General features: G+C 42.6%; 1 protein-coding gene across 7 annotated transcripts in view; it reads left to right on the top strand.

Annotated features, from left to right (window-relative positions):
* Positions 1-21,673, top strand: part of mapk10.S (mitogen-activated protein kinase 10 S homeolog) — a 228,294-nt gene that overhangs the window by 44,208 nt on the left and 162,413 nt on the right. For all 7 annotated transcript variants that reach the window (XM_041579776.1, XM_041579777.1, XM_041579771.1 and 4 more), the window contains exon 3: positions 17,174-17,343. In XM_041579776.1, coding sequence (XP_041435710.1) covers positions 17,222-17,343 — 122 coding nt within the window. In that variant the 5' untranslated portion in view covers positions 17,174-17,221. The remainder of the gene's footprint in view (positions 1-17,173; positions 17,344-21,673) is intronic.

Below are 21,673 nucleotides of genomic sequence, written 5' to 3'. Positions count from 1 at the left end.
ATAAAGCGCAAGTTTTTCTATGAGGTTACCCCTAATCAAGCCGCCAATTTCCGGCCTAGTTCTTATTATCTCGGCCAGGGGTTCCATTGCCAGGCAGAACAGGAAGGGTGAAAGCGGGCAACCTTGCCTGGTGCCCCTCTTCAGTGCAAAGGCCGGGGATAGCATATTGTTCGCTCTAATTTGTGCTGTGGGGGAGTTATACAGTGCCTGGAGCCAGCAGAGGTACCGTGGACCGAAGCCAAAGCGTTTTAAGGTCTGCCAAAGGAAAGGCCATTCGACCGAGTCAAAGGCCTTCTCCGCGTCCAGAGCCGCTATCGCCCGAGTTCCTAAGTTATCATGCTGCATTTGAAGGGGTGTAAAGAGCCTCCTGATATTCACATCAGTAGCTCTAGTGGGTATGAAACCCGTCTGATCAGAGGGTACTAGATCCTTCATATACGGCTTGAGCCTATTTGCCAGAATCTTGGCTAGTAATTTAGCATCATAATTTATAAGGGAGTTCGGGCGATATGCGGAGCACTGAAGCGCATCTTTCCCTTTTTTGGATATTAAGGATATGAAGGCCTGCGACATTGACATAGGTGTGGTACCCCTGCTGGCTATTTCGTTCAGTAGGTCAGTTAGGTGGGGTCCCAACAGTTGTAAGTGGTGTTTGTAGAACTCGGCTGGAAGCCCGTCTGGGCCGGGGGCCTAGCCTGTGGGAGAAGCTTTCACAGCCTCTTCCACCTCCTCAATTGTAATGGGTGCTTCCAAGATTCCCTGGCTGGTGTCAGAGAGGTATGGCAGCTGAGCGGCTCCCAAGTATGTTAAAATGTCCTCTTCAGTTTGCACTGATATAGATGAGTATAAGTCTTGGTAGAACTGTTTGAAAGTATCTAAGACCTGGCGGGGATGAGTAATCAAGGTGTCAGTGGCATCTTTGATGAGGGGAATCGTAGCAGTGGGTCTATCTTCCCTGGCTAGCATTGCTAGGAGCAGGGGCGGAACTACCGGGGGAGCAGGGGGTGCGAGCGGGCCAGGGCCAGGGCCCGCACCCCCTCAGGGCCCCCCGGCAGTCCATGCGCCGCACATATCCCTGCCAGTTCCGGGTTTACGGAGGGGGGCGGGGGGCCCCGCTGCGCGTCCTGCGCCAGGGCCCGCCCCCCTCTAGTTCCGTTTCTGGCTAGGAGTTTTCCTGCCTTGTCCCCTGTTTCAAACATTTGTATGTCTGTCTTAGTATGTGTGCCTGCGCTCATTCTAAGGAGGCTAATGAAAGGAGACGGCTGCCTGGAGCCAATCATTCCTCCTTTCTTCTGTGGGGTCCCTTAAGTAGGCCTGTTCTGTTTCGGCGGTCTCTGCTTCTAGTGAGTCTATTTTTTGGGCAAGAGATTTTTTGGCCTTGCTAATCCCTGAAATATAAGCTCCCCGTGATGTGGTCTTAAAGGCATCCCATACTGTAAAAAGATCTGCTGTGTCAGGGTTTAGTTGCCAGTATTGGGAGACTGCGGGGTGTACTATTGTTTCTACAGTTGTGTGTCCCACCCAGTGAGAGGGAAGCCTCCATATCCTATCAGGCGGGTCTGGGTGTAATCTGAGTGTTAAAATAAGCGGGGCATGATCAGATATGCCTCTCGGGAGGTATTCTATCTCTTGTATAAGCGGCAGGGACTCAGGCAGGGCGAAGACCAGGTCAATGCGGGAGTGGGTTTTGTGAGAGGCCGAGTAACAGAAAAACTCCTTTTTAAAAGGGTGTTTCCACCTCCATAGCTCTGTGAGGCTGTTGGTGCTGGCCCAGGTGCCCAAGGGAAGTTTGCTATAGTGAGTACCTGATAATGTGTCGGTTGATGGCTGCAATTAAAGCCCCCAAAAAGCAGAGTTGGAGCAGGGGCCAAATCTGCTAGGGATGTAGTGATTTGTGTCAGTAGTTGGTTGTCAGCTGCAGGGGACTGAGAATTTAAATAGGCCCTGGCATTTCAGGTAACAGAGGCCCAATCAGCCCACACAGAGGCCCAAACAGCCCCCACCAGCCCACTAAATACTGACTTTCTATGGTACCTTATAGCAGCCCCTCTGGCATTTGCCAGAACCCACAGATTGCCAGTCCGGGCCTGGATGGAGGCTAGCGTGAGGAGGAGCCCATTAATCTGTGCTTGGACTATGACATACTGTCCATTAGGGCCCTGTATGACATGAATTACCTGGAAATTGGGGGTGTGGCCATGCAGCGGACCCGATAAGACGTGTCTTGCCATCTCTCTGCACCCGGAGGACTTACAGAGCTTAAATAAGCACCAAAAACAGAGCTTACCAACTCGATCTTCATGACTTACATCTGTTAGCATGCCCAGAGGCCGACGGACTAAAAAGGCACAAGCTCCCGGCAAGCAAACTACAACGCCAGCTCGTCGACTTACAGCAGCGAGCAAGGCCAAGATGGCGGAAAGTGCGCAATCCTCCCCATCCACTTCTCCGCACTGTGACCGGCCTACAGACAAAGCTGACTCGGATCCCGAATCTCCCACGCAATACTCGGTGATAAGATCTTGATCTCCCGCTTTAAGTGTCTTCTCCAAACAGAGTTAAACGCGGTCGCAACCAAAATCACCGACCACGTTACCCAGGAACTAAGGGAACTAGGCCAACGCACGTCTGCGATCGAGGATAAAGTTGATGATCTCGTCAGCAAGGCCGAATCGCAAGACATACAGATATCGCAGTTGAAAACGCAGCTCATAGAGCTTCAAGACCGGATGGAGGATTTTAAGAACCGCTCCAGGCGTAATAACATTATAATCCGAGGTCTGCCAGACTCTGTATAGAATCTACACGAGGAGATACCACAGCTTCTTAGCACGCTGGTGCCGGACATACCACATCTCAGCTACTTATTGACAGAGTCCATCGTGCTTTAGGGCCCAGGAAGGAGGGGGCTCCACCGAAAGATATAATTGCAAGGCTCCATTATTTCACTGTCAAAGAGGCTATTATGAGCGCCTCCAGAGCAGCTACCCTCCTGGAATATAAATCCTTCAAATTTACAATCTTCACAGATCTGGCGATATCTACAATACAGAAAAGGAAACTTATGAAGCCAATAACATCCGTGCTCCTGACACAACGGATTCGACACCGATGGGGTTACCCATTTAAATTAATCTTTAACTACCAAAATCGTCAACATTCAGCAATTACCCCTCAAGACGGGTTAGACCTTCTGTCTCGGCTGAAACTGCTTCCTTCAGGGGAATTTTCCCCCACCACTTCAACCCCACAAGGCAGCCAGAGTGAGAGATCTGTTTCCCCCTTATGGCAGAAGAGCCCAAAACATCAGCAACCAATAAAATGACTGCCCATTTACCACTGTCTCAAATCATCAGGTTAAGTCCTCCGGGGGAATTTCTTCCTCCCCCTTACTAAGGTCGTATGTTAACACCTTCACTTATGTCTTACGTGAATGTACATTCTTGCAAATGTTCAAAATTAAATGTTTATTTTTCCTGCTTAGTATATTGTTGTTATACACATCTTGAAAGTCACTTTGGTAAACTACTTATCGTATCAATACTGCTTTTTACTTGGCATCCCTATCATCAGAGGCCCTTGACCTTTCACTATGGCATTACATTGTATTTCCCATAATGTAAAGGGGTTAAACTCCCCTACAAAGAGATCAATGGCTTTTCGTTATTATTGTAAAATAAGGGCTGACATTCTTTTCCTCCAGGAGACACATTTTTCAAAAAATTCAACTCCAAAGTATCTACATCACGCTTACCACCTTACATATACTGCCAGCACTATTAAGAAACACCGCGGTGTAGCCATATGCATACACAAGAAACTAAATTTCCAAACCACTAAAGTTAAAATGGATCCAGATGGCAGATTTTTGATATTGGTGGGTCAACTTCAAGACAACCCCGTTACTCTTGCAGTTATATATGGTCGGAACGAAGCACAGCGTGCATACTATACTGAGTTTTTTGCGCTCCTGGAGGAGGAGAGTAGAGGCCCAATTATATTGGCAGGAGACTTTAATGAGGTGATCAACCCCAGGGTAGACAAACAAAGCAGCAACCCTCTGATGCGACCTAAGAAGGGCCCCCATTACTTCGCAAATTTTTTTAGGTCAATATTCTCTAGTGGACGCATGGAGAGAAGTGCACCCTTTCAAGAGGGATTTTACCTTTTATTCTCCTCCCCACAACTCCCACTCAAGAATTGATATGTTTTTAATTAACAAACAAATTTCCCCGAATATTGTACGATCTGAGATACGCCCTTGCCCTTGGTCTGACCACTCCATAGTCACCCTTACACTCTCTAGCATAAATGACAAACCCGCCACTTTCAAATGGCGTATGGACGACACCTTGCTCTCAAACCCACTCCATAGAGAGCATATAGACAACCAGATTGCTTTATATTTCTCAACCAATAATTCCCCAGACATCAGTAATGCCACATTATGGGCTGCCCATAAAGCTTATATGCGAGGGATACTGATACAATTGCGATCCCGAATTCAAAAAAATAAAATACAGCATCTTATGTCTTTATTACAACATACTGAAGACCAGCACAAAATAAACCCAAATAATAATAACTTAAAAAGGGAAATTGAAAAAGTAGAGATTTGTAAATTGTACAGGCTGATACATTAGATAGCTTTAAGAAGGGGTTGGATAGCTTTTTCGCAAGTAAGGGAATACAGGGTTATGGGAAATAGCTCATGGTCCAAGTTGATCCAGGGACTAGTCTGATTGCCATTTTGGGGTCAGGAAGGAATTTTTCCCCCTCTAAGGCAAATTGGAGAGGCTTCAGATGGGTTTTTTTTGCCTTCCTCTGGATCAACTGGCAGGTAGTTAAAAAAAAAAAAAAAAAAAAAAAAGGTTGAACTCGATGGACATGTGTCTTTTTTCAACCTTACTTACTATGTTATGTTACTATGTTAATGGACCAAACAAAAATACTTTGTAAAGCAAATAAGGCTGACACAATGATGGCGAGATGTCTCTCTAACAAACTATTCCAGTCCCCCTTTACACAACTAAAGCTGAAGGATGGCTCAATGACGCCAATCTCCAAGCGAATTGTAGAAGAATTTGCCTCCTATTATCAGTCGCTGTATAGCAAGCACCCTGACCCGGATCCTAACAGGCTGGAGAACTTTTTGCATTCTCTAAATTTACCAACCCTAACAGAGCAACAAATAACTTTAATGTCTGACCCTATTTCTCCAGAGGAGGTTAAGGAGGCAATAAAACAAATTAAATCCAAAAAATCCCCTGGCTTCTCTGGAACATATTTTAAAGCATTTGCCCCTAAATTGATCCCATGGCTTACATTACTGTTTAACGACATCATGCTGGGTAAATGTAAATTTGGCCAAGAGGACCTGTTAGCACAAATAGCTGTCATCCCTAAGCCTGATAGAGATCCTACCTATTGTAAGAATTTCCGGCCCATATCCATCTTAAATATAGATATAAAACTATTAGCTAAAGTAATGGCATCTAGATTGAACACTTTCATTGAAACCCTTATCCACAAGGATCAATCTGGTTTTATCCCCAACAGGCAGGTCACGGACAACATTCGTAGAATTGTGAACTTAATCCATGTAGCCAAAGGTAATACCATTCCTTCCATGCTCCTCTCCCTTGACCTAGAAAAGGCATTTGATACCATCTCCTGCCCTTACTTACAAGAAGTCTTGAAAGTTTATAAATTTCCCCAAGCCTTTTCCCAAACAATTATGGCCCTTTACGATTCACCTACAGCAAAAGCAACTATCTGGGCTTTAGCTCAGCAAAATTCCCTATTCTAAGGGGAACGAGGCAGGGGTGCCCATTGTCCCCCTTATTATTTGCCATAGCGATAGAACCGCTGGCACAAGCCCTTCGTAATAATGACAAAATAATGGGTATAAAGGTGGGACAAAAAGAATACAAATGTGCCTTATATGCGGATGACATTGTTCTCACCTTATCCAAACCTTTGACTTCACTGCCATACCTTTACGAATTATTGTCTACATACGCTACCCTTTCAGGGCTGGAGGTGAACCCTACTAAATCTGAGGCCCTCAGTATTAATCTCCCAAACCACAATAAGAAACTACTAGAGATAAATTTCAAATTCCACTGGCAACCCAAAACGATAAAATATTTAGGTACGAATATACCCACGGAATACACAATGCTTGCACAGGTCAATTATGTTAAAACTGTCCAAAGAGTACATGCTATGATAAAATCTTGGGATAAACTGAACCTCTCATGGCTGGGACGAGTAACTGCTCTAAAAATGACTGCTCTTCCTCTGCTATTGTACTTGTTTCGCACTCTACCAACTTCCCCCCCTAAAGGCTCACTCGAAGCCCTGCAGAAAGCCTTTAACCGTTTTGTTTGGAATGGAAGGAGGGCTAGATTAAACTTTACCACGGCCTGTCGTAACCGCCAGAAAGGCGGTCTAGGTATTCCTTATTTAAAAGGCTATTATCTAGCTGCACAACTAGCTCATCTAGTCTCTTGGCACCAAAATGAGGATGCACCACTCTGGGCTCAAATTGAACAAGATTCCATGCCAGAAATTGATAAGTAACATCACACCCTTTAACTGTTTCATGAGTACGCTCAAGATGTGTTATTTTTCTATCCCTTTTTACTTGCTTATATTCTTTTATTTTCTCCCTATTTTTCTTTTCTCTATTCTGGTTGAATATTTTACCTAAAGCACGATACTGATTTGCTTGTTGTTATCTGTGTATGGATAATGATAACTTATACCCCGGGAAATCCCGGCAAGTACATTTAAATATTGTCATATGTTTTAAAACACAAATAAAAATATTTGAAAGATTTACGTGGAAATTTAATTTCTTGTGGACTAGGATTGCCACCCCCCTTGAGTAAATCGAGTATGTGGATTGAAAGGTTCTGCCTACCCATGCCCATTTAAGTGCCATAATTTTCTGTCCAGTTAAATGGGTCTCCTGCAAAAGGAGTATATCAGGTTTGTATCTCTTTATAAAGTCAAAGACGAGGGTGCATTTCAATTTGTCACCTAGCCCTCTGACGTTCCAACTAATAATCTTTAGGTCCGTCATGTGTGTGATGTATACATGATTGGAGCCGCTCAGTCCCATTCCCCTGCCTGGAGTTCGGCCCTCCCCTCAAGATTGCATAGAAAGGAAAGTGTTAAAGAAGAAAGAAAAAAGATGAGTAGAAAGAGAAACATGCAATAAGAAACATTTCAAAGGACATGAATAATTATAAGGACACGTATCAAAACAGTAGTGATTATCCAACATCCTGTAAGTCCCAATTCTCTTGGATTTTTCCAAGAATCCCCACCCTGACCCTTCTGGAACACAAAGAGTCCCGGTGCCCTAAACTAACTACCTAAGCGGGAGGCACCCCGTAACTATCTGGAGATTTAGTTCGTAATTTAGCAAAGGTGATCGGCTAGAGCCAAATATTCAACTTTACCCCTCTGGAAGTAGGTTTCATGGACGCTTTGTCATGGTGGTGGTCTTAGCGCTTGTCTAGCCACTACCCTACCTCCTCAGGGTCTGTGAAGAACCGGACCTGCTGGCCATCGATGACCCGGAGCCTGCTAGGGTACATCATACTGTACTTGATGCCTTTGTCGCATAGCTTCTTCTTTACGTCTTGGAACGTGCGACGTTGCCGTTGGACTTCTGCAGAGAAGTCAGGATAAAATTGTAGAGTGGCATTGAGGTATTTGACTTCACCTTTCTTCCACGCTGCCAGCAGGATGGCGTCTCTGTCGCGGTAGTTCAGGAGACGTAGGATGAAAGGCCTGGGCGTAGACCCTGGTAATTGCCTAGTGGGGATCCTATGGGCCCGTTCCACCTTGTAGGCCATAGACAGGGCAATAAGTGCCAGGAGCTCTTTAAGCAGCTGTTCTGTGAAGTCAGCCGGGTTTAGGCCTTCAGCTCCTTCCGGCAGGCCTATGATGTGCACATTGTTGCGACACGTTCTGTTTTCAGCGTCTTCTGCTCTCTGCGATAGCAGCTTTACTTGTCGCTGTAGCTCCACGATGGTCGGCTGTTGCTGGCACAGGGTATCTTCCGCCTCACTGATGCGGTGCTCAGTCTCTGTTACCCGACTCCGAATTTTAGGCATGTCGGCCCGGAACAAAGCGATCTCCATTTGGATCTCTACACGAAGATCATCCATCTTGGCCAATATCGCCGTATGGGATTCTTTAATGGCTCCCAGCAGCATGCTGGATTCAGGCGAGAGATCAGCTGACCGGTCTGGGTCTTTGCCGGAGGTTTCAGACATACCTGTCTGTGTTAGCGCAGGCCGCGCGTCTTGTTAAAATGGCGTCGCCCTCGCCCCGGTGATGTTGCTTAGGGTCAGTGTGGAGGGACCTTTAGTGGCGGCTGCGGGCACTCATATGACTGTTCTGGCGATAGTTCCCAGGGTCTTGAGGGTAAAATGCGGCTCTAGAATGTGTTGGGGTAATCAGTCAGGATGGTTTTCGCACGGAGCTCCAGCCGAACACGTCTTCCCGCTCGCCCTAGATAGCCACGCCCCCAGCATCAAGATTTTTGCGCCAGGTACGCAATATGGGGAATGACCGGCAATTGTTTGTCATTGAACCTCAGGGTTTCATAAAAAACCTTTCAACCCTGCCGGCTTACTACCAAGACACTCTAAAGACCTGGAGCATGGCCATGGTGTTAAGGCATGGAGCCATTCAAGGGGAAGACATTCCAAATGAGCCCCTACTTTATAATCCATCTTTTAAGACTACGATGTTGGAATCCATCAGCATCCGCCATCGCCTTTGCCAGGCACAGTTAACCAGAGTTGGGGATCTCCTGGATTTTGAGAAATCAGATTGGGTGGACTCTCAGGCAGTTATGCATGGGATTCCTCACCACTAGGGTTCCACAATGTCTGCTGAAGGAAATCAAGGACATTGATGGGGTTTTACATGCTGGAGAGCCATGTCCACCTTGGATAATAGCACCCAAATCCTGTCAATTCCCTCAAGCACCTCCTTCCCCCAACTTGAGCCAGTTGGAGAATTATACATTGACACGCTTTCATGATATAACAAGAAAGCTGTTGTACTCTCTAATGCTTCACACTGTACACTTCCTTGCCCTCATCTCCCGCTATGATACCATCTGGAGAAGTGTGCTTAATGAGAGTGAAAGACCTCAGTGGCGAGCTCTTTATTCCAGTTTGGTGCCTAGACCCACCACAGACTTGAGTTGGAAAGTTCTCCAATGTTACATTGAGCACGGGAGAGTATTTAGCTTGTTTTACAGACTCCCCAGCTGCTTGTCCATTCTGCGGCAAAGGAGAGTATGTGTTTCATGCTTATTTTACGTGTGCCAGACTGCAACCTCTATTGGCTCTTTTGAGGAAGTTTTACCTGCAATTCACTTTTTACACTTTTCCCCTCATGTTTATATTTTTGGATGCCCAGTATCCCGGGACAATCAAGAGAAAGACCTTCTCTCCAACCTGCTCTTGGCTTTAGCTAAATTAGCCATTCATAAATCTAGAAAGCAATGTTTGGAAGGTGGGAATCCTCTTGTTCCGGCTGCTGGTGCATTCCCGCATCCAAGCAGAGTACACCCAAGCAGTGTTTTATGGTCGGTTGAAAGAATTTACTGACCAGTGGGCAATAGATGGGGTACTTTGCTCAGTATCCCCAGACCTGGTTTCTTTTTCAGACAATCCTCACACTCCATATTTAAGTGCACTTTAATTTAAGTGACAGTTGTATTTTAATCAGTTAATTATCCCCTTTGAGATGTGATTAACTTTGGTGAGCAATCACCTGCAATTTGAATAATATATCAGCTAATGAAAAATCAACACATTGACTGTTTTTTTTGTGGGTAAAAACACAGAAATATATGTTTACCCCCCAAAACTATATATTTTTGGAAAGTACACATTGTACCGAATCTAAAATGGGTACCCATGCCTTTTTGCTCCAAACTATTGAGTCGCAAGGCTTTCCCAAAATTGGCAGTTTTGGTGAAAAACCTGAAAATTACCTCTATACCATGTATCATAACCAGCACAAAGCAGGTAATTATATCTTTCTACTGCAAACTACCAAACTGCAAAGCTATGCTAAACAGAAAGCTTTTTTTTTAAATTTCTGAAAATAGTCACAAAGCTTCCATTATATAGCCCACATTTTGTAACTTACCAGCAAACCCCGTACCAGCAACAGTACATTTGAATTTTCATGTAGGACACTCTGGCTACTACAATACAAGCACCTGGTATGTGCATTATGCTCCATAAAACCCACTAAAAGTATGGAGACCCTAGAAAACCATATATTTTCTGAAAGTACACATTCTGACGAATCTAAAACAGGTAATTACATTTTTCTACTGCAAACTACCAAATCGCAAAGCTATGCTAAACATGAAAGTTTTTATGAAATTTCTGAAAATTGTCACAAAGCTTGCATTTTTCCCCATTATATACCCCACATATTGTAGTCTACCAGCATAAAGCATCCTAAATATGAATGCCAGGGGTCTACTAAACAAGTTGATGCTCAATATGCATAGATTTACCAAACTATGTGGCATACAGAGACCCCCAAATCCAAATAGTGCATATGAATTTTCAAGTATGACACTCTGGCTACTACAATAGAAGCACCCGGTATGTGTATTATGTACCATGAGACCCGCTAGCAATATGAAGACCCTAGAAAACCATATATTTTCCGAAAGTAAACATTCTGACGAATCTAAAGCAGGTAATTACATCTTTCTACTGCAAACTACCAAACTGCAAAGCTATGCTAAACATAACGGTATTTATGAAATTTCAGAAAATCGTCAGAAAGCTTGCATTTTACCCCATTATATACCCCACATTTCATAACCTATGAAAAGCTGAAAATGCAATAAAATGGCTAAACATGCAATAAAATGGCTAAAAATGCACCAAAATCCCCAAAATTGCAATATAATCACCATAATACCATACAAAAGGTATTCGCAGTGGCAATGATGCAGTAAGAAAAAAAAAGTTACAAAATGATGTAAGTGTATATATGTGTGTGTACAATGTGTGCATGTGTGTGTGTGTGTACAAGTATGTGTGAGTAGGGATGTAGCGAACCGCCGCCGATGTGTTCGCGAACGCCGTTCGCGAACACCGGCAAAATTTGCGAACAGTTCGCGAACTGTTCGCGAACTTCGATCATCCGAAAATCGTTCGATTCGAACGATCGAAGGATTGTAATCGTTCGATCGAACGATTTTCGTTCGAGTCGAACGATCGAAGCCATTGGATCGAATGATTTCATTCGATCCAATGCTTCGATCGTTCGATTCGAACGAAAATCCTTCGATTTTAGCGCTCGAATGGTCGAATGGTCGAACGATTTTGACGCGAACTTGCGGCGGACGCGAACAGCCGATGTTCGCGCGAACAAGTTCGCCGGCGAACAGTCCGCGACATCCCTATGTGTGAGTGTTGTGAAAGTGTGAAACCACCCTGATCCCCCAAAAATGTATGTAAGTGTTGTGTAGTGTAAACGTAAGTGTGTGTTTTGTGTGTGTTAACACTAAAATGGGGTTGTTTCAGGCAGCAGATCCATCCTCTGCAATGTGGGACAAGCTGGTGACATCATGTGATCCATGTGACCCCATGAAGATCCGGGTCTGGGGTCACCGATGCTGTGAGTAGGAAGTTTGGGCAGGTGCAGGCAGCAGCAGACCCATGTGTCTGTGGCATTCAAATTACTTTGCCACAGAACGTAGATTCTACGATCTGTGACATTTTAAAGATTAACACAGTTCCAGTTTTTTTTTTTTTTTTGCACCATTCACTTCACGGGGAGGGTATTTAGCAGTTTGTGTTGGTCACAGTCTGGTTTGTTATCCGTGGGAAACAGCACAGTTAGTGTTTGAAACATCTGCTTTTTTCAATAAATCTCGTTTTTTTCCCCATTGAGTGCGGTACTATGTTACTTTATTTAACTTATTTACCAGCACCCAGGCAAGTTGCTAAACAAGTTTAGGATGCACTCCTCCATGTTTTTCCATGTTTTGCATTGTATGTTTCTTAATGCTAAAATAGTAAACTGTAACTATGTGCTCTCTGCCTCCCAGAATGATCTCATTTATGTTCTGCCTGGTAGGATGATTTTCATATGAGCTTCCTGACAGGATGTTGTTAACATGAGCGGCCTAGTAGGATGGTGTTGTCACTATGAGCTATATGGTGGGATGTTTTTCCAGCGAGCTGCCTAGCAGGATGATGTTATCTCTATGAACTGTCTAGTAGGATGGTTTTCCTATGGGCTGCCTGATAGGATGTTGTTGTCACTAAGAGCTGCCTGTCAGGATGGATTTCCAGTGAGCTGCCTGGTAGGATGGCATTGTCTCTTGCAGCTGCTTGGTAGGATGGTTTTCCAGTGAGCTGCCTGGTAGGATGGTGTTGCTCTATGAACTGCCTAGTAGGATGTTTTTCATATGAGCTGCCTGACAGGATGCTGTTGTCACCATCAGCTGCCTGGTAGGATGGTGTTGTCACTATGAGTTGCCTAGTAGGCTAGTTTTCCTATGAGCTGCCTGGTAGGATGGTGTTGTCCCTGTGAGTTGCCTGGTAGGTTGGTTTTCTTATGAGCTGCCTGGTAAGATGGTGTTGTATCTATGAACTGCCTGGTAGGTTGGTTTTCCTATGAGCTGCCTGATAGGATGTTATTGTCACTATGAGCTGCCTGGTAGGATGGTTTTCCAGTGAGCTGCCTGGTAGGCTGGTGTTGTCTCTTTCTGCTGCCTGGTAGGATGGTTTTTCTATAAACTGCCTGATAGGATGTTGTTGTCACTATAAGCTACCTGGTAGGATGGTTTTCATATGGGCTGCCTGGTAGAATGGTTTTCATATGAGCTGTCTGGTAGGATGGTGTCTCTGTGAGCTGCCTGGTAGGATATTGACACTATGAACTGCCTGGTAGGATGGTTTTCCTATGAGCTTCTTGACAGGATGTTGTTGTCACCATGACCTGCCTGGTAAATGGTGTTATTATGAGCTGTCTGTTAGGTTGGGGATATGATTTGAGCTATCTGTGGGATGGTTTTCCAGTGAGCTGCCTGGTGATGGTTTGCCAGTGAGCAGCCTGGTAGGATGGTGTTATCTCTATGAACTGCCTAGTAGACTGGTTTTCCTATAAGCTGCCTGATAGGATGTTGTTGTTACTATAAGCTGCCTGGTAAGATGGTTTTCCTATTAGACATTCAAGTTTTTTTCAAAGAATCAGATTCTAGTATTCAGGTCTGTTCTGTCCTCTCTACGTATTACCCTGGGGCAGTGTGTAGTTTGACATGCAGCTAAACCTCCCCACAATCCAATATAGAGACTGACCTTGGAGTCTGTAGATTTTACTGGATAGTCAAGTGGAATAGATAAAGAGCTGAGTGGAGAGTTGAGAGGAGAGGTGAAACTGTAACAAATACAGAAAGTACAATAAGTATGTTTTCAATGAACAATAATATAAAACATGTAAGAGTACATAACTGCAACATAAACATTAGCTGGCATGAAATATATATACAGTGAAGTCCCTGGGGATACTGGTTGTAAAGGTGTTTTGGTGCAACTTTCAGTCTATTTGCTTACCAGTGATGCTACCATAAAGGGAGAATGCAGAACTGTGTGCTTCTTCCACAGCATGGACTGTAAAATGGAGTCCTAGCTCCCATAGCACTGTTTTAGGTCACATGTTGGGAGTATGGTAGCCTGATTAGTTCAAATGCAGTTCTGCCATAAGCCACGTGGAGGTGTAGAATAAACATGAATTGGCCTTGTGCAATTACAACAAGTGTCCAACTGAAGGAGTTCGTCAAAGGAGCAATGAAATATAAAAGCATGATGACAGCTGGAGACCTGACAGGGTCGATTCTATTCACCCAGTTTTTAAAAACTAGATTTTATTTATACATTTTGATTGGTCGAATTTTGAGTTCATGGGACTTTTAAAAATATGAATTTGAAATTCTACCCTTGATAAATGTGCCTTTATGTTTGATGAAGTTGTGTTGTAATTGCACCACAGATAATAGGACCAAATGCCAACTAAAGCTAAAATGAACAATTCAGAGGGTATATGGGGTCAAAGACTGCACATACCTGTTCTTTTTATATCAGTCAGTCAGGACAGTGTGATCTTGCCACGCAATTATGTGTCTTAAATATCTGTTCAATCTGTTGGCCTGCGTAGAATCAGCATTAGTTCAGGTGTACATGGTGTGGTTTCTTGATTGATGTAGATACTCCAGTGGGGATAATTTGATCCACTCTCTTCATACTCTTGTGATATTTGCCCTGTGTGTGCACTGACAGGCCAATGCCATACCTGTGAATTTTTAGTCACAGTACAGTATAGAGAGGAGCACGTTCTTCAAAATAGAATATTTCTGTCAGCAGAGAAAATGCACCATGTGCACCTGACCATAGTAAGTAGAGTGCTTAAAGGACATGTAAAGCCTACAGTTTCCTACCATGTATATAAGTTGGGCACATCTCCCCCACCAAAATGGCATTATTTTTACTGCATACATCCCCTCCATTTGCCAGCGCCATCACATTTTTCTAAAACAAATATCAGCTTTCATCTGGGGGCCATTTTCCCTCTGACCCATCATCAGTGCATTTATATCAGCCAACAGAACATATGTGATGTAAAGTGCAGAAGGCAGGCTTACACAGGCATAATTTACTATGATGACAAGTCCTGCTTGGATTAAGCACTATAATGGTTAAACCAAGCTCAAGGGGGAGGGGGTTAGGATTTAAAAATAGGAGCAGACAGCTAGAGCAGAGTTTCTATGGGAACAGCAATGCCATCTCTTCATTGGCTGCTAGACTGGAGGGTGTGTTTATTAATCTGAGTTGAGAAAAACTGAGCATGCTCATGAGCCAACAGCCAAAAGAAATTCCTGAGGGAGAGGGATGAGTGGGTTAGAGGAGTAGAAGGTATCTTGGGTGATTAAGGGGATGCTGCAGCCTTACTGTTAACCTTTGAACAACCAGAGTGGCAGGTATTTAGAGATTTCAAAGAGGCTCAGTTCAGTGATTACATTTTTGTGTGGGGTTTACATGTCCTTTAATGGGCAAAGTTGTTTACAAAAATAAGCACTGGTGTAGTAGTGGTCTAAAGGTTGATGTGCATTTAGTTATTTGACTGATTGAACCACAGGGGCTACATGGGGTTGCATAACTTTAAAGGAAAACTATACCCCCTGAACAATGTAGGTCTCTATAAAAAGGTATTGCATAAAACAGCTCATGTGTAAAACCCTGATTCATGTAAATAAACCATTTTCATAATAATATACTTTTTTAGTAGTATGTGCCATTGGGTAACCCTAAATCAGGGGTGTAACGAGGGCCAGATTTGGCAAGGTGAAAATGTGTGGGGGCAGTCTATTCAGCCTGACATTCTTTGAACCATTAACATAATTTTGCTCATTTAAACAACGTAGAGCCGTAGCAATAATATTTTGGCACATTAGTGAAATGATCTGGCACTTGGTTTAACTGCTGCCTGTGTGCTGAAGGTGTTTATTTTTTCATTAGTTTACTCACTGGCAAGTCAGTACTTCTATTGCACCTTCAACATCACTAAGTGCCAGTATTTGTCTATTGTTAACACCTTCAGCACACAGGCAGCAGTATAGACCAAGTGGCAGATCATTTCACTAATGTGCCCAAATATTACTGCTACGGCTACGCGATTCCTGGTCGCACTGTGCTGGAGGGCTGCATTATTATTAATTTCATGATGGAGGCTGCATTATTATTAATTTCATGATGGAGGCTGAGGGCCGGTGTAAATTTGAAAATGGGCCGCAATTGGCCCCTGGGGGCTTGACTTTGGACATGGCTGTCCTAAATAGAAAATTGGCATTTTAAAGAATAAGGGCCACCCCCTGGGATCGTGGGATTGATGGTGCACACAAACAAACCATATGTGTTAGGTCGCATGAGCCAATTAATAGACAGATTTCTGTTTTTTGCTTCCACACTTCTTCCTGTTACAGTTAGAGTGTTGTAGTATTTCTGGTCAGGTGATCTCTGAGGCAGCACATAGACCATCACCAAAATGGCGGATCAAGGCAAAAAAATGCAAAAGGGCAATATTTACTTAAATATATATTCCAGTTTGGTAAAATTCTTTAATATGTCACTTAATTTGATATAAATTATCTGTTGCTTAAGTATTCATTTTGGGGGTATAGTTTTCCTTTAACAGTAAAAAATTAAACCTTTAGCATACACCACCATGACAGGTAGACTACACTTTATACCAGTCATTTAGTTTTCCTCTGTCACAGTATTATTATTATTATGTATTATTATTGTTAAAATAGTACAAGGTTCTGCAGCATATTTAATTTTTTCTACTTCCCACTTTCCTAAAACTCTCCTTTACTTTATTAACAAGAAATAGGTGAGGTTAAACATCTTTTTGACGCCATTTCAATTATTTCTGGCAGTGAGTTATGACTGCAGGGAAGACATTTGAAACTAATAGAACCGAATGAAAAACCTAATAGAAATGCATATCCACCAACAAAACGTAAACAGAAATCCTATACAAAATCCTTTTTAAAATCCAAGGCAAAATGTAAGCTTTAAAGTAAGCCAAAAATGAATAAAAGCAGAAAACAATACATGTAATGTATCATATAATACACGCAAATGTAAAGCACGTGCATATAATAATGTAGGAGGAGTAATATACACATAGCCATAGACATGACGCTTCTCACTGTCATTTTTCATGCACTTGAACTCACAACCCACATGAATTATAGGGAAACAATTTAGGCCAAGACCCTAACCCACTCTGCCTTGAAAATGTTGCCCCAACTCCTAGTACCATATTTGGCCTTGCTCTGCATATATAGGAAACACTGAGAGGAGAGAGGTATTGATTTTTGTTAGTGCTTCGACAAATCCATAAAGGCACTGCAGTGGCAAATTGTTGGTGACTAAAACTGGTTTGTCAGGTCTAGGACTGACCTGCACTGGAAGATTTTGAAAAATATTTTAAACTACAGCCTGGATTGGCTATTTTAAAGTTTTATGACAGTTAATAAGAATATAGTGTGTATATAAATACTAAATGTTATTTCTTTTCTTTTCACCAATAACAGGGATTCAGTAATCAAGTGGATGTGTCGTATATTGCTAAACATTACAACATGAGCAAAAGCAAAGTTGACAACCAGTTCTACAGTGTGGAAGTAGGAGACTCAACATTCACAGTTCTTAAACGCTACCAGAATCTGAAACCTATAGGGTCTGGAGCTCAGGGGATAGTTTGGTAAGTCTGTTTAATGTATTGCTATTTCATTTCAATACATTTGTAGCACATCTTTGTGATCCCCAAATTCACCTTCTCCTTCACTAGTCTTTGGAACTGTTTTCATTTTTCCCATACATGAATGGTTAAATAACAATGTGCAGTTGGAGGTCAATGTCACATTTCAATGCTGATAAGTGTAAAGTTATGCATATGGGATTTAAAAAATATGCAAGCCGCTTATACCACTTATAGCATCCAATTAAAAGAAAAGTGGTTCCACCTAAATATTCGGAAGGGGTTTTTTACAGTGAGAGCTGTGAAGATGTGGAATTCTCTCCCTGAATCAGACGTACAGGCTGATGAATTATATAGCTTGGCTTGGATGGCTTTTTAGTAATGAGGAAATACAGGGTTATGGAAGATAACTCATAGTACAAGTTGATCAGGACTAGTCCGATTGCCGTTTTGGAGTCAGGAAGGAATTTTTCCCCTTCTGAGGCAAATTGGAGAGACTTCACATTGGGGTTTTGCCTTCCTTTGGATCAACTAGCAGTTAGGCAGTTTAAAATAGAGTTCAAAGGTTGAACTTGATGGACATGTGTCTTTTTTCAACCAAACTTATTATGTACTATGTTACTATGTTACCATTAATGAGAGCATATTAAGCAAATTCATGATGGAGAAGGACTGTCCCCTGTCCAATCCATCATGAACTCATACACATCTCATTTTGATCCACAAGTGCTTCCAGTCCCTTCTTCCAGTGATTTCAAGAATTCACTTCAGGATTCTTGTACATACAAAGCACTTGACAATGTTGCACTACCATATATCACCTCTCTAAAGATCAAATGCACACCCATACTTAACCTTTGCTCTGCACATAACCTCCTTCTCTAATTTTCAAACATAACTTCTTACACATGAATGTAATTTTCTCATGGAGAACACATCCTCTGGAACTCTCTCTCCTGTCACATTTAACAATCTCAGAACCTCCAGACTTCCAAAACCCCTAAACCCCAACTTTAATTCAATTATATACCACACACACACACACACACTAATCTCTCACAGATGGGTTCTTCATCCTATTGTAACTGTAACTGTTCTTCTATTTTGGTGAGATGCTTTCCTGTAAACTTTTTTGTCTTGGTTTTGTATACCCTTACTCTGCAAAGTGCTGTGAAAGAAGATGGGGCTATATAAAAACAATATTTGTAAAGCCCTGTAGAATATGTCAGTAATACAGTAAGGGGGAAATTTATCAAGGGTAGAAGTGAATTTGAGGGAATTTTCGAAGTAAAAAAATTCGAAATTCAAAGTAATTTTTTGGATACTTCGACCATCGAATAGGATACTACGACTTCGACTTCAATACTTCGCCAACATAGACCTGCCAAATTGCTGTTTAGCCTATGGGGGACCTCCTGTGTGTTTTGCTAAGTTTTTTAAGTCAATGGATTTTTTGGGAAAATCGTTTTTCAAACATTTTAGTTAATATTGCTGCTCCAGCAGAATTCTTCACTGAAATCCATTTCTCAAAAGAGCAAACTGATTTTTTTATATTCCATTTTTAAATCTGACATGGGGCTAGACATATTGTCAGTTTCCCAGCTGCCCCCAGTCATGTGACTTGTGGTCTGATAAACTTCAGTCAGTTTTTTACAGATATAAGGACAAATATGTATTTTACAGATTATGCATTTTCTAAACCATCCCTATTTAAAAAGGCTATGCATTAAGTAATCATTATTTATTACCTGTATACACAGCAGTTGCTCAATTTAGTGCTGACCCCCTTATGGCCACATGGTCCATGCAGTTGTAAAATAAGAGTGCAGAATCCCCACCCTCTGTCCTGTGTTTTCCTAGCCTGCACATAACTGTCTTATGCTGCTGCCTGATCATTCACTTAATACAAACTGTAATAGTAATGTAATAGTAATATTTTCTTTTATTTAAAGTACAATAGTATGCTGCTGTGTTCCACAGCAAATAAGCATCATTCATGTACCTGCCCAACTGGACATAATCTATAGTCCATAATACATTGTAATACACTATGCAACTCTCTGCTTCTATTACGTTATAAAAGTTATACAAACAGTGTACATTAGTATTTAATGTTTTTATGATATTCCATAACATCAGCTGTAGGTTTGTTTTCCTGCATATTGATGTATGATCAGGTGCAGGGAGTTGCAAGGGAATAAATACAGCAGTTCTGGGACAATTTATGTTTAATTGCAGGGAGTTGCAATGGAATAAATGCAGCTGTTCGGGAACAATTTATGATCAGATGCAGGGATTTGCAAGGGGAAATGCAGCTGTTGTAGAACAGTTTATGGCTAGGTACAAGAAGTTGCAAGGAAATACATGCAGCTCTTCTGGAACAATTTAAGATCAGGTGCAGGGAGTTGCAAGGGAATAAATGCAGCTGTTCTGGAACAATTTATGATCAGGTGCACAGAGTTACAAGGTAAAAATGCAGCTGTTCTGAAACAATTTATGAATAGGTGCAGGGAGTTGCAAGGGAATAAATGCAGCTGTTGTGGAAAAATTATGATCAGGTGCAGGGAGTTGCAATGTAAAATGCAGCTGTTCTGGAACAGTTTATGGTCAGGTGCAGGGAGTTGCAAGGGAATAAATGCAGCTGTTCTGGAACAATTTATGTTTAGGTGCACAGAGTTACAAAGTAAAAATGCAGCGGTTATGGAACAATTTATGTTTAGGTACAGGGAGTAGCAAGGAAATAAATGCAGCTTATGTTCTGGAATTGTATAACATATAATAACAGATGCAGGGAGTTAGGAAGGAAAACTGAAATATACGTTGATTGCTTTTTGTATACAACACAATATTGTGTAGAAAATGACTATGGTATTTACACTAACTGCTAATACACATTGCCCCCAGAAAATAAAAAAAATACTTTTAGTAGCAGATTATGTTTTATTTATAGAGAAGTTTTTCTTTTCCCCCCAATTATTGCACAGCAAGTGAAAGGAACAAGCAGTGAGGGGATGGGGGAGGAGGGAGGAAAACAAACAGGGCAGAGAGGGTGTTAAATGAATAGGACAGAGAGTGAGAGAAATGAACACTACAGCGAGGGGGTTAAATAAACAGGGCAGAGAGGGAAAGAAATGAACAAGGCATGGAGGGGGTTAAGTGAACAGTGCAGGGAAGGGGGGAAAAGGAACAGAGAGAGAGAGAGAACGGAGCATTTCAGGGAAGGGAAAGCAAGTAGTAAGGGTAGGGTTGCCACCCAGCCGGAATTTAACCGGCCCAGCCAGAAAAACAGGTCTCAAGGCCAATGCCGGTATTTAAAAAAATACCGTCAACTACACAGCCGGCAAAATTCTGAGGGGAGAAACGGTCATTTCGTTTTTAGCAGCTTCGCTGCTCCCTCCCTGCTCAAAATCCCCAGCTATGTGGGCTGCGGTGCCTGGGATGTCACCGCACTTAAGTGACGTTGTGACGTCACAATCTTGCGTAATGAAATTTGTGGTCGGCGTGACTGGCGTCTTTAAAGACACAAGTGCAGGAGGACATAAACAGAAGAACAGGGGGATTGTGGACAGTGGAAGTGTCTGAACTGCGGGCTGTGTTAGGAACTGTTTGGCAGTATACATTTACCTATGTGTGGAATGGACAGCGTTGGTTACTGAAGCCTCAAGCCTGCCAGAGCAAAAGTGACTGTGGAAGGTGTGGTGATTCTGGACTGAGGGCTGTTAGGAACTGTTGGGCGGGATTGGGGGTGGGGCTTTGGGCGGGGCTAAGGACGGTATTTTTTCTAGAAAAGGTGGCAACAGATATCTGAAGGGAAGGACATCACAGAAACCCCACTACTCCCTCAGTGGCTGCTGCTGTGTAGCTTAGGGCAGAAAGAGTCAGCAGCTGCAGCGACAGAAACAGAAAAGTTCTTAACAGAAAGTTGCAAAGGGGGAGGGCTGAGCACAGTTTTCAAGCTAATACAGATGTTTTTGATCCAAAGGTATTAAAATAAAAACTATTTCTTCTATTTGACATTATGCCCTCCCTGGAATGTTGTCATTCTCCCCTACCCTTTCAATCCTGATGGGTTAGTTCTGGGAGGCTGGAATCCAGTGTCGGGTTAGTTAGGGTAGGGCTGGGTTAGATTGGAGGAAGGCTGAATAAAGAATTGGGCAAATTATTGAGGGGAGGGGTCATTGTTGGCTGGTCCCTGTGTTCTGCACTTTTTGTCAAGGGGAAATATATCACCGATGCAGGCTGATGACTTTGCCCCCCCCCTGGAAAATTTTCTGCAGATGCCCATGTTTGTTGCATTGTGAAAATATATGCTATATGTATTCACAAAGATAAT

The sequence above is a fragment of the Xenopus laevis genome, chromosome 1S (assembly GCF_017654675.1).
Source record: "Xenopus laevis strain J_2021 chromosome 1S, Xenopus_laevis_v10.1, whole genome shotgun sequence".
NCBI classification, from domain to species: Eukaryota; Metazoa; Chordata; class Amphibia; order Anura; family Pipidae; genus Xenopus; species Xenopus laevis.
The sequence above is the reverse complement of the archived record's forward strand: the minus strand, read 5'-3'. Positions and strand labels throughout refer to the sequence as shown.